The sequence below is a fragment of the Typopeltis vanoorti genome, chromosome 13 (assembly GCF_054136105.1).
Source record: "Typopeltis vanoorti isolate ZY-2024b chromosome 13, IOZ_Tvanoo_1.0, whole genome shotgun sequence".
Lineage (NCBI taxonomy): Eukaryota > Metazoa > Arthropoda > Arachnida > Uropygi > Thelyphonidae > Typopeltis > Typopeltis vanoorti.
The window spans coordinates 86730362-86756276 of record NC_143561.1 but is presented as its reverse complement, the minus strand read 5'-3'; the positions used below and the strand labels follow the sequence as shown (position 1 = coordinate 86756276).

General features: G+C 35.9%; 1 protein-coding gene across 5 annotated transcripts in view; it reads right to left on the bottom strand.

Annotated features, from left to right (window-relative positions):
* Positions 1-25915, bottom strand: part of Mctp (multiple C2 domain and transmembrane region protein) — a 642744-nt gene that overhangs the window by 108525 nt on the left and 508304 nt on the right. For all 5 annotated transcript variants that reach the window (XM_090402333.1, XM_090402331.1, XM_090402329.1 and 2 more), the window contains 3 exons: positions 25612-25686; positions 16239-16358; positions 14989-15126 (listed from right to left, as the gene is read on the bottom strand). In XM_090402333.1, coding sequence (XP_090258459.1) covers positions 14989-15126; positions 16239-16358; positions 25612-25686 — 333 coding nt within the window. The remainder of the gene's footprint in view (positions 1-14988; positions 15127-16238; positions 16359-25611; positions 25687-25915) is intronic.

The following is a 25915-nucleotide window of genomic DNA, read 5'->3' as shown; positions in this document are numbered from 1 at the left end:
CTGTGCCCAATCACTCAATTTATTCAAGTCTTCCTGTAAGGCCACAACATCTTCACTACTCTTCATGGTTCGTCCCAACTTCACATCATCTGCAAACAACTGAATATCGGCCATCCAAATCTTCAACAATATCATTAATATACAAGTTAAACAGTAATGGCCCTAAAACAGACCCCTGAGGCACTCCACTAGTGACTTTCCTTTTCGTGGATATCGCACTCCCATACACAACTTGTTGATACCTATCAGATAGCTAGTCTCCAATCCAATGCACTAGTCTAATATCAAACCCAATCTGCTCCAGTTTGACTGTCAACGTATCATGAGGTACTCTATCAAAAGCCTTTGCGAAATCCAAGTACATTATTACAGGCAGCTCCAAGGAGTCCTCAGACTCATCGAGGGAGGTCCAACATCATGTCAAAAACTATTCAACATTACCACAGTATCTATCATACTTCACCTTGAACTCATTTACAGTCATGGCACCCACAATAGACTCTGGCAGCTTATTCCACATTTACCATTCTCCAAGTAAAACACCCAGCTCTAACACCTTTGGTAACCACACACTTACCAAGCTTCCTTGGATAGCCCCTAGTCTCCCACTACCAGTCCTATTCTCAAAAATATCTTCTGAATTAATCTTATAGAAACCCTTCAGTAATTTGAATGTCTCAATCATATCACCCCTTTACTGCCTATCAACCAATTTCTGCAGCCCACAAATCTTCAACCTGTTCTCATAAGGTTCATTCCACAGTCCTGCTATCATTTTGGGGATCCTCTCCACCTCCTCCCCATCAAGAAGAAACCCTGGCACCCATATCTGGACACAGTAGTCTAGATGGGGTCATATCAAGGCTCAATACAGAGGAACAATAACATGGTTATCTCTGCTCGTTAAAGTGTTTTTCAGCAACCAAGTGATTTGATGAGCTGATTTTCCCATTTTTGCAATGTGTCCCCTAAACTTCAACTCCCTATCCACCAACACTCCCAAATCCCTGGGCCTCGTCAATCTTCTGGAGTACAGTTCCACCAATGTGATATACTGCTGCTAATCTTTTCACCCCAAAATGCAAAACCTTACATTTTTCCACATTAAATTGACATCCATTCTCCTTAGCCCAATCCTCTAAATAATCCAAATCATCCTGCAAAATTTTGTCATCCTGATCATTCACTATTGCTCTACCCAACTTTGCATCATCCGCAAAGAGATCCACAGTTCCTTTCAGATCCTTTCCTATATCGTTAATGAAAAAATTAAACAGTAGTGGTCCAAGAACAGAACCCTGCAGCACACCACTAGTCACAGGCCGTCTTTTGGACTCTACTCGTGAATAAACCACTCTCTGATCTTTCTCCATCAACCACCCTCCTATCCATCTCACTAACGCTATATCCATTTTCATATGCTGCAGTTTACTGATTAGAATTCCATGTGGAATCTTATCCAAGGCTTTAGCAAGGTCCAGTAGAATCACTGTAAACCCATTACCCTTATACAGTTCAGCCGTCACTGTGTTATAGAATGTGAGCAAGTTACTGAGGCATGATCTACCCTTCACAAAACAATGCTGTCCCCCCATACAGTATCCCATTTTCATCTACCCAATCTTGTATCTTCCTCGACTATTTTCTCCAAAACCTTGACAACAATTCATGATATGCTGATCGGCCAGTAATTTTCAACAGCAGTCTTGGAACCTTCTTTATGCAGTGGAACTATTTTCCCTTCTTTCCACCCCCTCAGGACTAACCCAGATGCGAGACTCAAATTAAACAAAATGGTCAAAGGTACTACTAATTCTTTAGCCGTTTCTCGTACGACACGAGCTGGTATATCCAATCCAGCAGATGAATTGACATCGAGGTTTTGTAATAGACTATTCACCTCCACTTCATTCACCACAATTCCCGTATAAGCTGTTGGTTTTTCCATTTTCACAATGTCACCATCTGGATGATATACTCTTGCAAAGTGCTCACTCAGTAATTCTACTATATCAACTAATTCGGTTACCTCCCTACCATCGGCATTCTTTAAAATCATTCTGCCGTATAAATTTTTTTTTTTACTTGCAACATATTGATAAAACTATTTGGGACTTTCTTTAGCCTGCATGGCTAATGTTCTTTCATAATCCGCTTTTGCTTTTCTTACCACACTTGTTCCCCTTCTGGCCTGGGCTTTATACCGTTCATGTGCCTGCAGGTCACCTTTCTCCTTAAATTCCCTCCACAGTTGTTTCTTTTTTTACAACTCAAGCTTAATGGTGTTACTCATCGATTTAATCCCAACTTGATTTATTATTCGGACTCTAGGTATACAGTCAGCCATTGCCTCCTACAAACACTTCTTAACCATCTTTCAAGCACATTCAACATCCAGCCCTTGCAGTTTTACATGCCATGGCACTGAACCAATCAAACTCCTAAGTTTGTCATACTTACCAGCCCGATAATGCCACATGTACCCTGTCTTAATTGTAAATTCCACACCTTTAGCCACCTCCCAGGTCAAGACCTTATGATCACTCTCACCAATTGGTGGCAATGTGGTCATATTCATTACAGTCAAATCCTCAGATGCAATTACTAGGTCAAGAACCCTCTGACACCTAGTATTTTCCATTACATGCTGTCACAGATAGTTATCCCTTAATAACCGCATAAAATCCAATTCCTTCCTCCCATGTGTCCTCTCCTCCTTCCAATCAATGTTACCATAGTTGAAATCACCCATAATAATTACCCTCCTTCCACTCATTTCTTCTATTTGCTAATGTATACTATATCCACCATCTGTTCCATCACCTGATCTATAGCAGTAACCAATTCTATATTTTATTCTGCTAGCCTCAATCTCACACCAAATGGCCTCAAATGTGCTGTTCTCTCTATCCTACAATTCAACTTCTATTCTCATTGGCTGCAACTCATCAGCTATCATCAATAATACTTCCCTCCCCCATTTTATTCTCCCTGTCACTCGTGAACACACTATACTCCTTACATTCAATCCCACTAGCTATATCATCTTCAGTTAGCCATATTTCACTAATGTCAATAACCTGTGGTCTGGAAGTGTTTATATTCCAATCCAACAACATTTCTAGAACCTCCTTCTCATACACCTCTATCTCTTCATCCAATGTGGTAGTATAACTGTACACTATGTTACATACACTAGGTTGACAGTCCTGTCACTCTTATTCTCATGGTATTCCTTCCATATCATGATCATCTTATGGACTGCTTGATTAATGAGACTGCATATTCATTTAACTTCTATTTCTTTGAACTCCTGACAGGAATAGAGATGGAAAGGTATGATGTGTTTCGTGAAGATAGAAGGGATAAAAAGGGAGGGGGAGTGCTATTGATGATAGAGAAAGAGTTATGTCCATACAAGGTAGAGATGCAAGAGGGAAATAGGGCCAGTGGTTTTGAGGCAGTATGGTGTGAGATAGAGGTGAATAGAATCAAATACTTGGTGGGATGTTGTTATAGAAATGGTAATGTGGATGGTGGTGATAGTGAAATGTATAGTCAAATAAGCCAAGCAAATAAGAAAAGGGTGATCATTATGGGTGATTTTAATTATGGCAATATAGACTGGAATGAAGAGATAGCGACTGGAAGTAAAGAAAATGAGTTTCTTGAGTTTTTGAGGGATAACTACCTCAGACAGTATGTAACAGAGGGCACACGAGGATTAAGGGTCTTGGATTTGGTCATCTCATCGGAGGATGTAATTATAAATGAGGTGTCAAATCATCCACCAATTGGTGAAAGTGACCATGAGGTGATTACCTGGGTGGTTGCCAGCAGTGCAAGGACCCCTGTGAAAAAAGGGTATATGTGGAACTACAAGGGGGGTGATTATGAAGAGCTCAGGAGACAGCTTGCAGATGTAGCATGGAATGAGGAGTTAGCTGGAAAAGAGATCAATGCAGCTTGGGGGATTTTCAAAAACTATTTAGTAGATGCAATGTCTAAATGTATCCCATGGGTGAGAAGGTTAAATAAGGTAGGTGTGAGATGGATGAATAAAGAGATTAAGCATGCAATACAAAAAAAAAAGGCATTGTGGAGACAGCATAAGAGAAGTGGAAGTAACCAATTTCATGAGGTCTACAAAGACCAGGCAAGGAGGGTGACTTGGTTGGTGAGAGTAGCTAAAGAGAGGTATGAACAGCAGTTAGCTAATGAAGCCAAAAAGAATCCTAGGGAGTTCTTTCGATATGTAGCCAGCAAAAGAAAGAATGATTATGGAAGGATGACATTGATTGGAGGAAATGGTATAAAGACAGCTGTTGCAGAATGTGTTGTGGAGATACTTAATGAGCAATTCATAAAGATCTTTCAATCTTGTGAATGTGACTTCATGGAGAGATTAAGAGCAGTTGATGATGGGGAAAAGAGACTGACTGTAAGTGAGCAAGAGGTGTTTGGGGAGTTGAGTAAACTAGATGTAAATAAGGCTGTGGGACTTGATAATATATCACCACGTATTCTGAAGGAGTGTGCTAGAGAGTTGACACCTGCCTTGACATATTTTTTTAATACGAGTCTTGCACTTGGTCAAGTTCCTAAAGAGTGGAAGGAGGGCAAGATTGTGCCACTTCATAAAGGAGGTGATCGAACTCAAGCATCAAACTATAGGCCTATCTGTGTGTCAGGTGTTGTGGTTAAGTTGTTGGAGAAGCTTGTGAGAACTAGGATCCAGAGTTGGGTTGACAACAATGGTATAATTTTTGATGGACAGCATGGATTTGCTAAAGGGAGGTCATGTTTTAGTAATCTACTTACTTATTACAATAAAGTGACTGCTTCCTTGGACAGAGGAGAAGGATACACAGTAATATACTTGGATTTCGCAAAAGCTTTTGATAGAGTACCTCATGATAAGTTGACAGTCAAACTAGAGCAGATGGGGTTGGATATTAGATTAGTGCATTGGATTGGAGATTGGCTATCTGATAGGTATCAACAAGTTGTGTATGGGGGTGCAATATCCAGGAAAAGGAAAGTCACTAGTGGAGTGATTCAGGGGTCTGTTTTAGGGCCATTACTATTTAACTTATATATTAATGATATTGGTGAAGATTTGGATGGAGATATTCAGTTGTTTGCAGATGATGCAAAGTTGGGACGAACCATAAAGAGTAGTGAAGATGTTGTGGCCTTGCAAGAAGACTTGAATAAATTGAGTGATTGGGCAAGCAAATGGGGATGTGAGTTCAATGTTGCAAAATGTAAGGTTTTAAAATTTGGAAAACAAAGATGGGATGCAGAATTTATGCTGGGTGAGAATATATTGTTGGAAGTAGAGGAAATAAGAGATCTGGGGGTGATAGTGGATAAGGATCTAAAATTTAGGGGACACATCGCCAAAATTGTGAAGAGAACACAAAGACTTCTGGGAATGATGCGGAGGACACTGACATGTAGAAGTAGGGAGATACTTGTTCCAATGTATAAGGCTTTGATTAGGCCACACTTGGACTATTGTGCTCAGATTTCGTCACCGGGTTTTCAGAAGGATGAAGAGATGTTGGAAAGGGTCCAAAGGCGAATGACTAAGGTAGTTTCTGACCTCTGGAATGTTGAGTATGAGGAAAGATAGAAAAGATGTAATTTGCAGAGTCTCATGGAGAGAAGGAAGAGGGGAGATATGATAGAGACCTACAAGTTGGTAAGGGGTTGTTATAGGATCAATGGTGGAGAAGTTCTACAGAGAATAGTGGGAGATCAGGGGAGAACCAGAGGTCATCCCTGGAAACTGTATAAGGAGGGTGTGAGTAAGGGAGTGAGAGGCAGGTTTTTTTCGTGCAGAGTTGTGAGTGATTGGAATGCCCTGCCTGAGAGCGTGGTATCTGCAAGTAGTTTGAATGTGTTTAAGACACGGTATGATGAGATGTGTGTGTAAGATAAAAGGACCTCCTAGATGAGTCTTTGACTCCATGAGGTCTTGTTTTAATAATAATAACTCTAGGGACATATTTAGATACCATTTAGATATCATATCATTTAACTATTTTTTCGAGACTTTCCATGCACTGCTGATATTCTTCCCATTTAAAAATGATCTTGGAACCAAAGACAGTATTCTCCAGTATTTATCATAATTTCGAGATTTGTCGTTCAGCATATAACCTGCCCTGATTGTAACAAACTCAACCACTTTGTTTCTAATGTTCCTGGCATTTGTGTATAACATAAGTTACCCCCCCCCCCCTCCCTTTGCTCTTTTTTCTACTTAAATCTACAGTATACTTGGCTCAGTTGAGCAACTTTCTCTTTTCCCTCCCCACATGCTCAAAATGCCTGAACCCAATGTGTAATTCATCCATTCAATCATTGATTACACAATAAATCTGCAAATTTTTTTTGTTCCAGTCAATACCAAGAAGTTAAAAAGGAATTTCTTCAGCTATCAAAAATAACATGGAAGCTTAGGGTATTAGTGTTAAAATTCTGCTATTTAAACCCACACATCTGGAAGATTACGTGATGTGTTGGACATTCTATTACTTACAAAGAACTTTTTTTTTTGTTGCAATACCCCCCCCCCCTCCTTACTACACCTGTCAGTAATAGAAAGCGAGTTTCTATTCTTAAAATTAATGAGTTAAAATATAATTTATGGAAAGTTAGGAAAAACATGGATTTGAAAACCAGCAATATGACATACAAATGCTTCACAACACTGCATTATGGAAATTTTATTGTGCAGTCCAACAATTTTTGTATGTAGAAAGTATTCTAGGAGATATCAAATTTTTGGCTAGGTGATGTAGACTACCATCATGCAATATACACCATGGAAAGAAAAAATCTATTTTCATTATGAGAGATTTTTTTAAAAGGTTCCATCCTCTTAGTTCACTGTGGTCTTATGGTCAACTTCAGAGATAACTGGAGAGCAATCCCAGTCAGAGGCCAACTCAAGGCAGTTAACCAAGATTAGGCTAAACTCATCAGGGTATTATTATTATTCAGGCCTCCATGGAGTCAAAAGTCTCATCATGGAAGGTCCATTCTAAGAAACACAAGTCTATCAAGACTCATCGAGGGAGGTCCCTCTGAGGAAACACAAAGTCCATCATACCACTTCTTAAATGCATTGACCGTTCTCACTCTCACCACTCTATCAGGCAATGCATTCCATGGTTAAACCACCCTCCATGCAAAGAAACCACTCCTCACCCTCTTTCTCACCGTTTCCTTTCGTAACTTTCAGGGATTCCCCCCCCCTTGTCATGACTCCTTCCTGTTGTTCAACCAAGCGAAAGAACTCCCTAGTGTCAAAACCTGTAAACACCTCTCCTTTTATCCACCAAACTCTGCAGTCCACACTCTCTCAATCGATCCTCGTAACTAACATTGTACAGTCCTGACACCATCTTTGTTATCCACCTTTATACCCTTTATACAGTTAATTTATCTCCTTCAAATCCTGGTGACCAGATCTGAGAACAATAGTCTAAGTGTGGTCTGATCAGTCTTATACAATGGAATGATAACCCTTTTATCTCTGCAGGTTAGTGTCCTCATTATTGCAGCAATCCTCTGTGTTACTTTCACTACCTTTGCAATATGTCCCCTAAATTTCAGGTTTCTATCAATCATCAACCCCTGATCTCTTGTCTCCCCTGTTTCCTCCAGTTTAACTCCTCCCTTAGAGTATGCAGCATCCCATCAATGTGTCCCAAACCTCAAGACCTTACATTTTGCTGCATTAAACTGACACCCCATTCGTTTACCCATCTATCTAGCTTATTCAAATCCTCTTGCAGGGCTACCACATCTGCACTATTACTAATAACCCTTCTCAGCTTCGCATCATCCGCAAAAAACTGAATATCCCCTTGCAATCCATGGACAATGTCATTGATATAAAGGTTAAACAATATAGGTCCCAGTACTGAGCCCTGTGGAACCCCCACTTGTAACCTTCTGTCTCTTTGATATTGCTCCACTATACACAACTCTCTGATACCTATCGGACAGCCAATCCTGAATCCAGTTGATCAATCTGACATCCAGACCCATGTGCTGCAACTTGAAAAATAGCTTATCATGTGGCACCCTGTCAAATGCCTTTGCTAAGTCTAGGAAAATGGCAGTATATGCCTTTCCCTCATCTAATGCTCTTGTAACTGTATTATAAAAGGCTAGCATATTGCTAAAACAAGAGCATCCCCCCCCCCTCACAAATCCTGTCGACTCTCAGATAACATTACCCTCATCTGCCCAATGCTGTATACGGACCCTCACTACTTTCTCCAAGATCTTAAACTACTGATGACACATAAACTGGCCTATAATTAGACACTTCCAGCCTGCTACCACCCTTATGCATTGCTATTATCTTACCTTCCTTCCATTCCATTGGCACCTTTCCAGCAGCCAGACTTTCATTGAAAAGCCAGGTCAAAGGCACTGTCAGTTCCCTAGCACATTCTCTCAAAACACGTGGTGAAATACCATCCAGTCCCACATCCAGTCCCACCTGACATCCAGAGTACTCAGTATTTGGAACACACTCTCCTCCTGCACCTCTAAACCTCGAACCTGCCCTATCCCTCTAGTATTCAAATTGACTCCTCCAGGATGAAATAGTCCAATAAAGTGTTCATTGAACAATTCCACTATGTCCTCTGCATCAGTCACTCTATTCCCATTTTTATCCCACAGAGTCATTCTTCCAGTCATTTCTCCTCATACTGGCCGCATAGCTAAAAAATTCCCTAGGATTTTCCTTGGATCTAAGGGCCAATCTTCTCTTATTCCAGTTTCACCTTTCTTACCATACTAGTCACTCTCCTGGCCTGTGTCTTATATTATTCATGCATCTTCTCTTCACCTGTCTCCTTATATCTCTTCCATAGCCTCTTTTTCGCATGCAGTTCCCGTTTCTATGATTTTAGTTTTGATCTGTCTTTTAGTTGTTCAGCTGCATGAGCCGAGGAGTTTTTTCTTTTTGTTGAAAGTTTTTCACTTGGTTATACTATAATTAAAGATGGCAAGAAATTATATTCTTGGTTTCATCCTTTATTCACATGCAAGTACACAAAGTTTGCATGTGAAGTATGTTCACGACTACAGCTATTTGTATATAGAGGCTAATGACTTCATATCTATTGCCTTAGTATCTCAATGCAATGCAATGTGGGAAGGGCCACTATCCAGACCAATTTCAACCTTTGAGGTCTCATCAGTGGGAGCCAGACCCAGAAGTGATACCAAGGTTGAAGTAATGCAGAAGTCTCATAATGCATAGCATTATACATGTCCATAAGGAAATGTGTATTGCACTATGGGATACTAAGGCAAGTGATGTGAAGTCATTAGTCTGTATATACAAGTAGCCACAGTTGTGAAATTACTTCATGCACAAACTTTATTTGCTTATACTTGGATAAAGGATGAAATCAAGAATATAATTTCTTGGAATTTTTAACTTTTAGAGTTTTTCTTTGCTCCCTCCCCCTCTCCCCCATGTTCCTTACTACCCATTTGTCTTTTCCTTCACATAATACTATCAGGCTCTCTTGCACCCCCTATAGTATTCTAGGTCTATGATGAATATCCTCTTTTCACCTCAACAAAGGTCAAAACTAGTCTGGGTACTGACCCTTCCCATAATGCATAGCAATATAACACACACACACACACACACACACACACACACACACACACACACACACACCCAATGGTAGTGTGCTTTGCATTATGAAAAACTGAGGCAACTGATATGAAACTAACAGCCTCTACATACAAATAGCCTGGTCATGAAGATGCTTCATGTGCAAACTCTTTGCTTACACCTGGGTAAAAGATTAAACAAGAATATAGTTTCTTGGTGTGTGTGTGTGTGTGTGTGTGTGTGTGTATGTGTATATATATATATATATATATATATGAGGGGGTACCCAAAAATAACCAGAATCTGAACTTGGTGCACGTGCATTTTCTAGTTACAAATGATACTGCTAGGCATCGTGAGTGTGCAGTTTTCCACACCAGTCGGGCAAAGTGGCATCAATCTGTGTGAACTAGTTCATTGTTCTGGAGGATTTTTTTGTTAGTGCTTACATGCAAGTTTGGTGATTTTGTGATAGCCAACCACAAGGAACAGAGAATGTGCGTGAAATTTTGTTTTGTTTTGGTTAAAACTACAGTCGAAACTATTGTTATGCTCTGACAATTCTTTAAGAATGACACTTTAGGTAAAATGCAGATCAACGAGTGGTTTTCCCATTTCAAAAATGCAGACAAGTTAGTTGAAGACCACCATGATCTGGCCAACCTTTGACAAGCAGAAATATTGAAAACATCAAAAAGATTTGCTAAGCAATCAATGAAGATTGTCAAAAACTACTGAACATGTTTCTGAAGAGACAAATTTGTTATGTAGTTATGCTAGTGAATTTTAACAGAAAATTTGCAAATGAAACAAATGTGCCTCTTTTGCTCATAGAGGATAAAAAAAAAACCATCTAAATGTTTACTGCAGTTTCAGGGAGCAAGTCCTTAATGACCAGAACTTTCTTTCAAACGTTGTGAACGGGGATGAGTCTTGGTGCTACGGTTATGATCCAGAAACAAAACAACTGTCCAATAGTTCTTGATGAAAAACAAGATGAGGGCTCTTCCCCATTCACTCAATCTCTCTCTCTCTCTTTCTCCATGTGACTTTTTTTTTTTTTTTTATTCCCATGGATAAAGAAAACCATAAAAAGGCAGCAATTCATTGATGTGGACAAAGTGAAAGAAAGTCACTGCTGGCACTGTTTCCAGCAGTGGGAAAAAACATTGGGACAAGTGCATTGACTCACATGGAGAGCACTTTTAAGGAGACTAGAATATAGTATTATAAGCTTTAATTAAAAAAAAAATTTAATTCGTTATTTTTGGGTATCCACTCATATAATTCAATTTCTAATCAAGTGAAAAAAAAACTTTCTACCACTTAATGTAAAGTCAAATATTATAGTCACTGTAAAGAGCAATGAGTATCCACAAGTCTTGTGATTCTACAGACACCAGAAATAATGCTAAGCAGATAATAGTATCTTCAATAAAATGTGCTGAAATCCAAGTATACAAAATAACATACCAGTTCATATAAAGACCTGGAGGTGGGTTAGAAACATTTATCAATAGCAGAATCATGTTAAAAATTAAGATTAAAAAAATAATGTTTAAGAAGAGTTAAATGTAGGGTAAGATAGTCATTTGAACACAATGGAGAATTTTAGTAACAAAATTATTGGGGGAAAAAACTGCAGGGAAGAGATTAGAGAAAATGAAGATCCAGATTGCTGAGTCAGGATCTTCATTTTCTCTTCTCTGCAGTTTTTCTTTTTCCAATATTTTTGTAACTCTTAAATCTTCCATTCTCTTTGAATGACCATCTCTCTCTCTCTCTCTCTCTACCACAAATAAATATTCTTCACAGACAGTAAAAGCTAATTATATTTCTTCCTAATTAGGGCAGTTTGCAAATAAACTGCAAAATAAATAAAATAATAAAAATTTCAAATGAAGCTTCATCTACTTCACAAGAATACATCCAAGAAATGAGTGAAGCAAAAACTCCATTCAAAATACATTTCTCAAAAGACAATGTGTACATATAATGTAAATGCATTTCTAAATTACACAAAATACAGATTCTGGGCAGAGAGACAATCATTTCGATTTGTCTCTCTCAACCAAAAGTTCAGGAGATTCTTACCTTATATAACTATCAAAGAAATAGTTCAAGAATTATTTAATATTATTTTATTAATATTAATTTCTAGCATGTGGCAACAATTTTTATTTAGTAATCCACCAACTCTTACGTACTTTGTATTCCATTCCTTTGAACTGCTTGTTGTCTACACTGATGACCTACTGTTAATTTCAGTACAAAATATCATCATCAAATTCCTGCCATGTACCCTCAAGGGGTGTACAGGATATGATAGTAATACATGGAAAATTTACATCATTACTAACTTCCTATCTACAATTTTCCTCCAAATCAGCCTGTTACTTGTCAAGACTCCAACATTATCAGATCTTATGAATCTATCGTCTAAGGCACTTTGTACCGTATCAATCCACCTATATCTTGGTCTTCTTCTGGGTCGTTTTCCTGCCAACCTGGCAGAGAACACGTGTTTTGCTAATCTTTCCTCACCCATTCTGTTTAAGTGACCATACCACTTTAGATTAGCCCTGCTGATGCATTCCTGGATGCTGACAATGTCAAGTTCTTTCCTAATATCCTTGTTTTTAATATGATATTGCCATTGATGCCATCTGTTCGTGCCTCTAATCTTTCTCAGGACTCTCATATCTGCAGTCTCTAGTCTTTGGTCAAGTGCTTTACTTCTGACACAGCTCTCAGATCCCCAAGTTAAAATTGGCTTAAACACTGTCTTGTATACAGCTAATTTAGTGTTCCGACTAATTTCTCTCTTATTCCATATGAATTTATTCAATTGACTTCCCACCATACCAGCTTTGCTGATTCTGTTGTCTATTTCTATATTTAATTTACCATCTTCAGTAAAAATTGTGCCTAAGTAGCTGAAATGTTTTACTTGTTCCACAGGTTCTCCATTCACAACACAGTTGACATTTTCAATGATTCTGCCTATTTTCATTGTCTTTGTCTTTTTATTGCTGACCTTCATACCATATCTATTACAACAGCTATTCAATTTAGACAGAGAATCTTGCAGACTTGTAGCGGATTTATTTAGAAGTATAACATCATCCGCATAAAGCAAAGAGCTGACATTAACATCTCCAATTTTGATATCAGGTTTAATACCACTTTCGTTCATAATGTGATCCATATAGATAATGAATAACAGAGGGGATAATGTACATCCTTGTCTCACACCAGATTTAACATTAAACCATCTTCCTGTGCTTCCTTCAATTCTAACTGCTGACTTACAACTCAAATAAAGACTATGTATTGCTTGATACAATGCCCCATTGACACCATATAACTGCAGCGTATTGAATAGCTTCTCTCTTGGCACCTTGTCATATGCCTTTTCCAAATCGACAAAACTTAAATACAGATCTTTGTTATATTCCCATGCTTTCTCGACTATTTGTCGTAAAGTGAAAATCTGATCCTGACAGCCTCTATTTGGATTGAATCCAGCTTGTTCTTCACCAAGCTTTTCTTCCACAATTCTTCTCAACCGTTTCTCAAGTATACTTGCATAAATCTTGCGAGGAACACTCAATAAGGAAATACCTCTGTAATTCTCACATTCAGTTTTATTTCCCTTTTTTATATATGGGTACTATGAGAGCTTTACTCCAATCATCTGAAATTTGTCCCTCTGCCCAAGCTTTCTGAACTATGCAATGCAGCCACTGTAAGACTCTTATACCACCATACTTCAGTATTTCTGGTCGAATATCATCTACTCCTGCTGCCCTTCCACATTTCAAGCCTTTGATGGCTTCAAGTATGGATATGTATTCCTGACTGCATGCCTGGTCAGTGTTTTTTTTTACCACTGTGCTATCACTGCTTGTTTCATTTAGCAGTTTTTCAAAGTAATTACTCCATACTTCAAGCATATCTTTTTCTCCCATTTTCATGTCACCTTTTATCATCTCTAACTCCTTTTACAGCACTCTTTCCTCCCTTTCTAAGCTTCAACAACCTCCAGATATCTTACCACCTTCTTGGTATTTATTTTCTATGTTCTTGCCAAAGTCCTCCCATGACTTTTGTTTAGCTAGTTTTACGGTGTTTAGCTTTCTTACATTTGTCTCTGTATTCTCTCAGAGCACAACTTCCCTTCACTGCCTCTTTAACTTCCTGTGTCCACCATGGAGTTCTTATTTTTCTATCCTTGCAGACAACTTCACCATGCCTCTCTGGCTGAATCAATGTTTTCTTCAAGGCTTGCCACTCTATCTCCAAGGTTTGGTTGCTGTTCTCAAGCTTTTTCATTTTTTCTTGAATAATGTTTGTATATTTTACAGATGTGTTGTATTTCATGCCAAAAAACCCAATATTTTAAGTTGATAAATGCATATAAATGAGTAGAAGAGTCATGTAATTTGATAATTTTATTTTATGTGTTTATATATTCTACATATATGAGCACGTGCACACACACACACACACTTGTTAGTAAAATATATAAAAAGAAAATTTAGTTTTCATGTATGTGGCACAGTGAAATGTGAAATATATAGGCCTGGGGGAAAGAACCTGTAAAAAGTTTAAGGAGAACTTATGTAAAGTGCTGGGGGGGGGGGAATATACACAAAAATATTCACATATATACAGTAGACCTATATACTGTATAAATATTTACAGTAGACCTATTTAAAAATTAACAGAACACACAGAAAGAACAGCTTAATGAAGCAAGAATAGAATAACAGATGCTGAAGTGCTTCCAGTCAGTCACATGACACTATTAAGAACCTGTGTATGACAGTGAACAGTTATTGAACATTACCAATTGGAAATAGAGGTTTCCCACCACTTTCCATGGGCTCCTAATAATAGTATGTGACTGGTTGGAGAGCAGCTGAAAGAAAGAAAAAAAAGCACTAAATTTTTCTGTGTCCATTCTAGTGGTGTGAATAGCAAGTTCATCATGATGGCTAGTAGTTTTCATTTCAGAGATTCAAGGAAACATTTTTTTTCATATTGTACAACCATAAATAACTTGCATATTCAGAATAAATGCTTTAACTCATGAAACTTTAACCCGAATTGAAACTGCTTTAATAAGTAAATACGTAGCACTATGCATTTAGATCAGATAAAGTTCACTGATAGAGAATATTTTATGTCAGCAGAAAAAATAATGGATTTTTTTTTCTACTGAAACATGATTAGTTCCTGAAAGAGACTGCCCATTGCACTTTAAAACGAGTTCACTTAATATCCCATAGAATGCTCATAAAAAAAGAGGAAAGGCTTACCTCCTCTTCTCCTTCCCTAGCATCTTTTCCAATCTGAAATCCTGTAAGAGTAAGGATAACATAATTCTTGAAGAAGATGAGCAGCAATGCGACTGGCAACATATACACCTCAAAAGTGTAAGTAATGACAAGAAATACCTAAAACAGAAAAGTTCATAATTATGGATGTATTTATTATCCTCATTTAAATAAAAAATCTATGATAATAAAAATGCAGTAATATGGGTGTAGAATTTATTTCTTCCAATACTATTATTGATTGCAGACTTGGTAGGCAGTTAAGTAATGGATAACACAGAAAAAACATTTCATACTTAAAATTTTAGAATAAAATATAAATAAATTTCTTTAAGAATAAATGCAGATATACAAGAAGTGATCATGAATTAGATTTGGACATAATAAATTGAATAGCATACTGAAAATAAAAATATGCAAGAAAGTTTTTAAAAAGAATAAAAGTTAAGCAGCTTTCAGAAGTGAAATGAAGACCTTGGTATTTAATTATTGTTGGAGGAAATATAAAGGAGTTTGAAAACAAGAGCCAAACCTTGGAGACACTGGCAGACTATGAAGAAAATACTGATTCAGACAGACAAGTGTGCGTGTGTGGGAAAGTTGGTGAACTTGGACTACATTCTGGGAAAGTGGTTCCAAGCTGACTGTTTCAACACACTATGAGCATAACAAATTAAACCAACACTAGTAATGATAGTCCAGTGAAATTTAGATTCATTTAAGATATTGCAGGTACTCAACTACCTTCCTTTCCTTCTACTTTTGGTTTAGTCACCCAACAACTGACCTATGATTCCAACTAACTGAATGAATCTTAAGATAGAAAGAGTAAAGAAAAAGTTCTAGGCAATTAAACAATAATCTTTTATTTTGTTCCATTTGGATGTTTTACAATTTCAAATCATGTCCCAGATTTGAACAATTAAAAAGGATTCCAATCTGTAAGATACTAGTCAATAAGAAACAACTTGTTATCAAGTACAATGAACATTATTTTCAAGTAATTTAAGTCTCTAGACCAGCAAGATAAAGGTGAATTATTGTGAAACTAGTCTAACTTGAGATATGGCAGTCCACTTGTTTTTGTGTACATGTTTTTTTAGGCTCATGGTAACTTCAACATAGAGGTAAAAAAAGTAATTGAAATAAAATTATTTAATAACAATAGCTATATTAATATGAATGCTGTGTACAATGAAGCAAAACCTCAGATTCAGTCAAACATCACATACCACAAATGATGTTAAACTTCTTGCAGTAGATTCCCACTGGAAACAACTATTCAGGAATTTAGCTATTTCTAGAAATTCCATTACCATACTTCTGACACGACCAGCATTCTTCATAAAGATCTAAGAAATATGAAAAGTTGGTCAATTTATAGCTGGCATTCATAATAAAAAGTGATTTAAGCTCCATCAACAAAAATACATAATATAATGTAGTTTCATACATATTATCCCAAGTTATAGTGGATATATATATATAAACTATACAGCTAATACTCATTTTACACGGCTTTTTTTTTTTTACACGATTTTGAAATAACATGGTTTAGAAAACAAAAGCAATTCTATTTTACATGGTTCAAATGGCACTTAGTTTTAAAATTTCTGTTTGAATTCAGTTCTGTTAAAAAGGGTACTTCCTTTATAATTATAATTTCCTAGACTGGTACATATGTACTTAAACTTGAATTTTGGGGAACCCCCTCAATGTTTTAAATATCAGGGATTATTCTACACTACAGAATGTAGACAACTGTGGCAACAACAAAATAAATCATTTTTTGTAATTACGATTTCCCAGAAGTTAAGTAGACAGATGATCCGTTATATTCACTTCCCATTGGTTCCTGGAAGCAGAAGGGTGCTATGCTGAGTCCTTGAAATTAAGTTAGTTTGTTATGGAAGGCCCGCCTATATAAAGCTGCTTGGAAGGAGTGAAGCTGTTTGATCAACAATCATTTCTTGTTTACAATTAGGAATGTTTAAAACCATTACTCAATCCCTAAGACCGTGGACAATGAAAGATGTGAATTTTAACACATTACCAGTGCACTGGAAGGCAAACAAAAAAGATTGGGTTACAAAAGAAAGTTTAATGAATGGTTCCATCAATGTTTTGTTACAGAAGTTAAACACTATTTGATGTAAAAAAATCTGAACTTAAAAGTTTTATTGATTATATACAATGTGCTTGGCCATCCTGTTTTAGAACGCTCTAATGTGGAATTTGTTTTCTACCACCTAATACAACCCACTAGACCAGGGTGTAATTGCTACCTTCAAAACTTACTACATAAGAACATTCCAATACATCTCGAATAAACTAGATAAGGATAATTTACTGACAGCTATTGATGTGTGAACGAAATTTTCTGTTTTGGTTTGCATCTAACTTGTTAAGACGGTGTTATAAGAATTGAAACCATCAACTTTAAATGCATGCTGGAAAGCTACTTGGCCAGAATGGGTGAAAAAAAAACAAAAAACTCCTACCTTTGCATACAACTGAATTCCAAATATCATCAGATTAGCACATGCATGTTGGCAGAGAAGGATTTGATGATTTTTCATCTGCAGATATTGAAGCATTGATGGTTGACAAGACTGTTAGTGATGACGAAATAACAGAAGATGTCCTTGATAAAAGTGATGAAGAGATTAAACTCACTGGAGGATTAATTAAAGAAGGGCTTCAAATGGCTAGTAAATTGCAAAGTCATTTTCTTATACATCATCCAAATATTGAAATAGCTGAACAGTTTAAATGTGAACTGAAGTCACATATGATGCGATATGAAGAATTATACAAAGATCTACTCAAAACAGAACTTCAATGATTAATTACAGAGTTCATGGTAAAAAAAAAAAAATCAGACTTTGAATTATTAGAAATTAGTGCTAATTTAGTTCCTTTTACTGAAGAAAATGTTTCCCCATTGCAGTATGAAAAGGATGGCCAAAGTGTTTCAAGTGATGGAAGTGATTTAATTCCAGTCTCACACAAAAGAATGCAGCTACTGTCAGAAAGTGACAGCGAATAAATTTAATAACCATATGAACAGGTGTATTTTTGGGCCTATTCGAATTTCTGTTTTATTAGTGGCACACTATTTTCTTTAAGAAAGATATGTATGTATATACTTTAAATAAGTATTTAAAATTTAAAAAACATATTCCATTAAAATTAAATAGAAGTCCACATGGTTAGCCTAGTGGTTGTGCGCTTCACAACTATATGCCTGCAGAAGGAGTATCCTAGGTTCGATTCCCGTTGGTGACGTGAGGAGCTGAAGGATCTTCCTCAGCCATAGCCAAATTAGCTAGTCTTGGGCATGGACAGTAGGGTTTTCTCCCAGGTTATCCTGGGATTTTTCATCCCACAAAGCAGGCAAATCGGCTTTGAGAACTCAACACTACAGACATAAGATATACCACAGCATAGGGTTGACCACCTTATCCTGTGAACGGTTTGAGGTCCGATGATTAATAAACCCTCAACACCACAAGGTAAAAGAGGGAAAGGAAGATGAGATGAGAATTAAATAGAATTTTATTCAATGGTTAACATATGTTTTGTTTGAAAATAACTTATTGTTCGTATCAGGTTTTCACGTCTGGAACCATTCTTCCATTTTTTCATATGCACTATATTCTTTTTTACAGTTTACATATACATGTTTTTTTTCTGGAACCAATCTACCGTGTAAATGGAGAATTGGGTGTATTTGTTTATAATAGTAATAGATAGCTAAGGCGCTAAAACCAATAAATATCTGTGTGGCTTTTCGACCCGTTAGAAAAATCTCCACATTCCTAATGTCTCCAAAGGACAAGCTCCCACATCTCAGCTATCCAGGTGTCTACCAGATTCCCTGCTTGTGTGGGTTATCATATTTCAGACAAATAGGAAGATCTGCTCAGGTCGGATAGAAGAACACCAGTCGTATATCCAGTACCTTGAACCCGAATAGTCTAGAATTGCAGAACATGCCATCAACACTAGAGAGAGTTAAGTGGAACAGACAAAAGTCATTCACAAAAGTCTGTTCCTAATGGAACGGCTATACAAAGAAACATGTCAAACATTACTTCACTCCCCTAACCTAAACAGATCCGATGGTCTCTGTCTTTCCCCTTTGTGGGAGATAGTACTTTATAAAGCAGCAAATCTTTGCTAACATATAATTGTATACACACACACATATATATATATATATATATATATATATATATATATTTAATTATAAAAAAGTTTAAATTAAATTATTATAATTGAATAATTAAATAATTATTATTTAATAATTATAAAATAAAATAAATCAACTAACGCCTTTTATTCCCTAATAGGAAGTAGGTGAGGCCTTTATACCCTATCTAGCTTTTGGAGACTGAGTGGGCAGCTCAATCTCCACCGGTAGCCAATCAGAGATAGCTAACCCATGTCCGTCACTAATTACAGCAGCCACCGATGAAGAGGCTGGCAAACAAGTGTTGCCATCTCTTGGTACTATGGTTGATTTTTTTGAGTTAACGGGACAAAAAACTCGAGTTTCCGTGAGGAAAAACAAAAACCCACTTGCCCAAGCCAGAAATCGACTAACTTGGGAACCGGTCGAAGATAGGCTTAGAAAAAGTTCCTCCAGTCAGCGACTAGCCTAGAACCTAGGTCTAATTTCAAGCGGCCAAGCACAGAGGACACAAGTGCCAGTTCAACTGAGCTACACAGGCCTTCTATTTAATAATTAAATACTACATTTAAATAATTAAAAAAAATAAATAAATTTAGGAAATTTAACCTTAGCTACTTTTAGGTGATGCTTTGTGAATATAAAAGTTATTGTTTAATTAGCCTTGTACCTGTACTGATGATGCCCGTGATAATCAGGTGAAAATTCTACGAATAAAGAATAATTATGCGAGTTAATTCTGTTATTATAATAATTAGTAATTCATTACTAGTACCTCTCAGATACATGAGACCTAAGCTGCAATTTTTTCGATCGCGACTTCTGCAGGATTAAAGAAGGTACCAATGTACTCATCCATAGTTAAAATACCGTACTTACTCGAATATAACTCACCCTCGCGTATAACTTGCACCATGCCTGATGACTTTTCGAAAAAAGAAATTAAAAAAATTTTTCATATACCTCACACATAAAAAAAAGCTTAAACACGTGCACGTTGGGGGCGATAGTAACTGCTTCCCATGGTAATCAACATGCCCTCCCCAATAGCCACTACATTGCAGAGGCAAGAAAAACAATTACTTTTATGTCAGTGAATAAGGTATGAGCAGTCTGTGTAATATATTTCTCAACAAATAGTGTAATTAGAGACAACTTGGATAAAAACAACACTAATAAATGATTCACATGTCCCCTCATACAGAAACTATGCTATAGATTCAAGCAAAACCATATGGTAAACACAGTATCTAACCAAAAACTATTGTTATTAATTAGTTGTGTAAGAGTTCGCAAAGCAGCAATAAAATTCAACTGAATGTGTTAAAACTAAGAAATATATATATAGTGAATGTTGTTATGGCAGTTTCACATATGGAATTCGATTGAAGAGAGTCAGCATTTCAACTCAACTGGTGGCTTGCTTTTATCTATTGATTGCGTGAGCTTTTGTTAATATCACACCGATCATATGCACTTCTTAATAACCTGTCATTGCTGTCTGTTTTGCGTTAGGCTTAATTGCTGTAAAGGGAGAAAAGTCACAAAATAGAAAAATGTTCCAGAGCCAGGAGCTGGAGAACACATGGCATAAAACTGTTTCAAATTAAACAGTTTTACGTCACGTGTTCTCAGAAGTCTGATCCCAGACATTTTTTCCTTTTGGTAAATGTTTAAAAGTTCGAAGTTTAAGAACCAATTTATAAATTAATTACAATTATTGCACGATGCCTCTGGAATTTATTTTAAGTGAGAAGATGAAGCGTAAATTTAGTGATAATGGTCATTTATTTATAAAAGACAAAGAAAATGAAGAAATGATTTTTTGGAAATGTGATCAGTTTCAAAAAATGCATTGCCATGAGTGTATTCATACAGCTGGTGACAACATTATCAAACGAATTAACCAACATAAAATCATACTGGTAACATGGCACGGGTTGAAGCAGCAAAGCTACTTAATGAGATTAAAGATCGAGCCCGTACAACTAGCAATGGGACTCATTGAATTATCACAAAAGCATGCACAAAAATATCTCCTGCCGTCATCAGCCAAATGCCAAGCAATGCCTCTGTAAAGAAGTCTATTCAAAGAACCCGAAATCAAGCAGGTACCACCAAATCCAAATTCGTTAAGTAATTTAATTATTCCGCCTCTATATAAAATCACCTATGGAAACGAATAGTTCCTTTTGCATGACAGCAATGATAGCTGCAACAGATTGCTGATATTTTCTACTAAACTAAATCTTCAGTTATTGTCACAATCAACAACATGGTATACAGATGGCACTTTTAAAACTACTCCACCTCTTTTTGAGAAGCTGTACACAATTCATGGCATTATAAACGATAACGTGATTCCTGCTGTTTATGCATTGAAGAAATGAAGATACATACCGTAGAGTTATGAACACGTCAAAAAATTTGGAACCAAATTTGTCACCAAATTTAATCATGACAAATTTTGAAGTGGCTTCAATAAATGAGTTCCGTGAAGCATTTCCAAATAGTCAGCATAAAGGTTGCTTTTTTTTACTTTTCCCAGTGTATATTTCGCAACATTCAAGCAAATGGTCTTCAACAACGATACGAAACTGATTCTGAATTTGCAATAAAAATGCGCATTATATCAGCAATTGCTTTTGTGCCATCTACAAGCTCAGTCTCTTCTGCACTACATAGAAGACACCTGGATTGGCAAACCTAATCGCGATCACGTCGTTGTCCACCTCACTTTCCCCATGCCTTATGGAATTATTACCATGCTGCTCTGGAAGGGTTACCAAATACAAACAACTCATGCGAAGGGTGGCATCGTGCATTCAGCGAACTAATTGGTGCTTCTCATCCGACAATATGGAAGTTTCTAAAAACTTTGGAGGATGAGCAAAATTTCAATGAGGGGAAAATAGAGCAATATATAGCTGGCACCCAACCTCCTCCTGGTAAGAAACGCTATTAAGATACTGCAAAAAGACTTCAGCTCATCATTAGTGATTATGAAAATCGAGGAACTCTATTACTTAAGAGTTGCCCATAATTTTTTATTTTGAAAACTTTGTGGCTGTGCATTCACCTTTTTTGTTTCATTTTTTTTTTTTTCCATACTGCTCAATTTTTAATAGTATGAAATAAAAAGTGTTCCTTTTCATGATCATCAAAACAGTCCTTTTCAGGACTACAAATATTCATACAGAGATGCCTGATTGTACTGATTCCAGTTCCTCTTGAAGATAAAATTAAGTTTTAATAACAGAATAATAATTGCTCCTTCGAAGTAGCTAAAAGTACATTGAAGGAATAAAATAAACAGTGCACATTTGCATTAACGTGTCTTAGCAGATAACAGTTCAATAATTTTAATTTTCACTAATAGATTTCACATTATCTTTTCATGTATAACATCGTTTACGGTGTTCTTTTACCCCCTAATTATTCTATTTAATTAAAGAGAATAATTAAAGATTATTCTCTTTAGGGAGAATAAAATAATCTTGATTATTTTATTCTCCCTATTACAATTTAGGGAGAATAATTAATTGGATATAACTATTCTCCCTAAATATTCTTAAATATGGTGCTCTTTCTCCCTCACCATCCTAACCCAGTTCTGTAACAATTAATATTCCATCTACGAAGTTTGTAGTAAGAAAGAATATGAATAACTTTATATGTAAATTTAAAAAAAATATTTTTTTTTTCACATATATCCACAATGAATTTTCGTGCAATTAATTTTCCTACGATTAAATTTCCAGCGATGAATTTTTCCTAACAAATTAATAGTCTCTGCGATTAATTTTCCTCGCGATGTATTTTCCCACGATGAACTGTCTGGACACGGTTATCAACCCATTTCTGTATCTTGCCTTTCACCAATCTCTCTAGTACTTTCACAACAACTCCAGATATACAGACTGGTCTATAATTTTAAACTACAGTCTTATCACCACCTTTATGCAGTGGAACAATTTTACCCTCTTTCAACTCCTTTCGAATCTGTGCTGTTGCAAGACTTTTATTAAACAGCCATGCCAATTTCCTGGAAAATTCCCTTAAGATGCATGGTGATATGTCATCAAATCCTATTGCCTTATTGACATCAAGTTTATTTATTTCCTCAAATAACTCCTGCTCACTCACAATTAAACCATCCTCCCCTATGTGTGTGGGGCCAAACACTAATCAAAAACTGTTTGACAGAAATGAGAAGTTTTACTGAAAAAAAAAAAAAAAAGTAAGCACACTTCCTAAACATCTATGTAAATATTCTTTTGTTGTAATTATTTTATGTGCTAAAAACAGACAATTCTTTAAGTACTTAGTAGTTTTCGTTTGATATATATGTAAATTGACAACAGGAAGTTTACTTTGCTATCAAAACATTAAATGCTCACTGAAATGGACAAGGTTTTCTCTCTCTTGCTTTTTTATGAAGGCATGGTGAAAGTGCCATTATAAAAAGGTAATAAAAATAGAAAAACTGTATTGGTAAATTATAAAACTGCATTGGTAATACAATGTATTTAGTCTGACAAGAAAAAAAAAAGTATGACGATCCAAAAAAAAGTATAACTAAGCAAATTAATAATTACACGAAGAGCCAAAGGCTTCAATTCGGCGACGTGAAATTATTTAAGTTAAAAGGATATTACATCCCATATTGTTTATATAGTTTCTATATTCGACATGAAACTCTTTGAGTTTCTTATTCGACTATGAAACAATATGGGATGTAAAATCCCTTAACTTAAATAAGCAAATTAATTTATTTTTAATGTATTCAAGAACATGTTCATACCATTTGAATGATTTTTGCAACTGTTTCTAGTAACTAAGTGAAAGAAAATTGAAATAGTGCTTTCACAGTGAAGGGGTACATCTGGAAAGTAGATGAGAGAAAACATTGAAAGATCCCCAAAAAATGATATTGATATTAATGATGCCATGGATATTTATTGCACAGATACATATTATTCTATTTGCACACTTTCTATAGGTATTGTCAATTTTCTATTATTTTTTATTTTATTATTATTACTTTTTATTAAAGTCATGAGAGGTTTAAATTCATATCAAAATCTTGAGACCAAGCCTGCAACACACACACAAAACAAAGCACTTGACTCAAACTTATTTTTCTACTTTCTAAATCAAAACATCTTTTGAAGTTGGCATACAAGGGATAAAAACACTTTCAGTGGATGTAAATAAGTCACACCACCGGTTGTTTTTCAAAAACTTTTTATAATAGCATGATTTTTTACACAAAGTAGCATCTCTGAAAATGGAATGTGGACAAATTTTACCTTCAAACCAAAACTTGACCATACTAAAACAGTATAGCATTACGTTAAGGGGATAAAAATCCCTTATTGTTTTTCAGCCAGTAAGCGAAACTAAGATCAAAAACTACGATCTGTAACGTTTCATGCCAACGAACTGGTTGTTTTTCAAAAACTTTTTATAATAGCATGATTTTTTACACCAAGTAGCATCTTTGTGTGGCACTACCAAGTGGTCACTTACGCTTGGATACACCGACAGTTCGTCGGCATGAAATATTACAGATCGTAGTTTTCGATCTTAGTTTCGCTTACTGGCTGAAAAACAATAAGGGATTTTTATCCCCTTAACTTATCAACCTCACCAGAAAAAAATAGCCATTTGGCTTTTCATCTCAGTATAGCATTACATTTAACATTAAAGCATAAGTAAAAATAAATATCATGTTAGTCTTCATGCCTTTAAACTTAATGAAATATAGTTTAATTGGTACACTTCTAGCAAAGGGACAGAAATTCAAAGCATAAAAAGGGAAGACTTGCAATCATCAATTTGCTCATAAACAGCCTAATGAAAAACAAATAATACTGGGAACATTGCATCACTGTTGGCAAAACACTAGGTGGCTCTAAAAGTTTTACTTCAATTATGAGGTACTTAGTTAATTGAAGATCAGCATTGATTCCACTGGAATGAGTGCTATTTAACTTACCACTTCCACATCAGTTATATCTTTAACAGATTCAGAAGACATTTTTGACTAATTGCTAATGTGTATAACAATACACTGTAAATTTACAGCTGCAATAACCAAAGATCAAAAGGATGAATTTTCTTTGTGTAAATTTGAAGCTATAAAATAATAAGCTAACCGCATTTCATTTCTGTTAAAGAAGAGGAGAAAATTATGCAAAATATAACTTGCTAATTAGTTAGCAAATAATTTTTGATTTATGTGATTCAACACAAAAATGCTTAAATTGTATGTTTTTTAAACAGGTTCAGTTGTACATTTTTTCCAAAAATGTAATATCAACAGAAAGGAAAACTTCTTAATATTCAAAAGGCATGCAGAAGATTTAATAAATTAGGATAGACAAAATAATAAAAATTATACAAACCGCAGTCTTGAATTTTTGCTCTTTCTGCATATATTTCATCTCTTTGGGATTGAATGTAACAAAACTTGCTCTCAGCTACATGAAAAAATATACTTATAAAAAACAGCACTGCAATATATAATTTTCAGCACTTATAATCATTAAATATCTGAAATATGAACTGATATTAAAATTATATTTATCAATATGTTTTTAAATCTAGATGTGAAGCATTTCTCAGATTGGTTTAATCAAAAAAATTGTAGTGAAAGCAGTTTCACATGCTGTGAGCTATTATTTCCAAGCATTTCTCTACAGTTCAAAT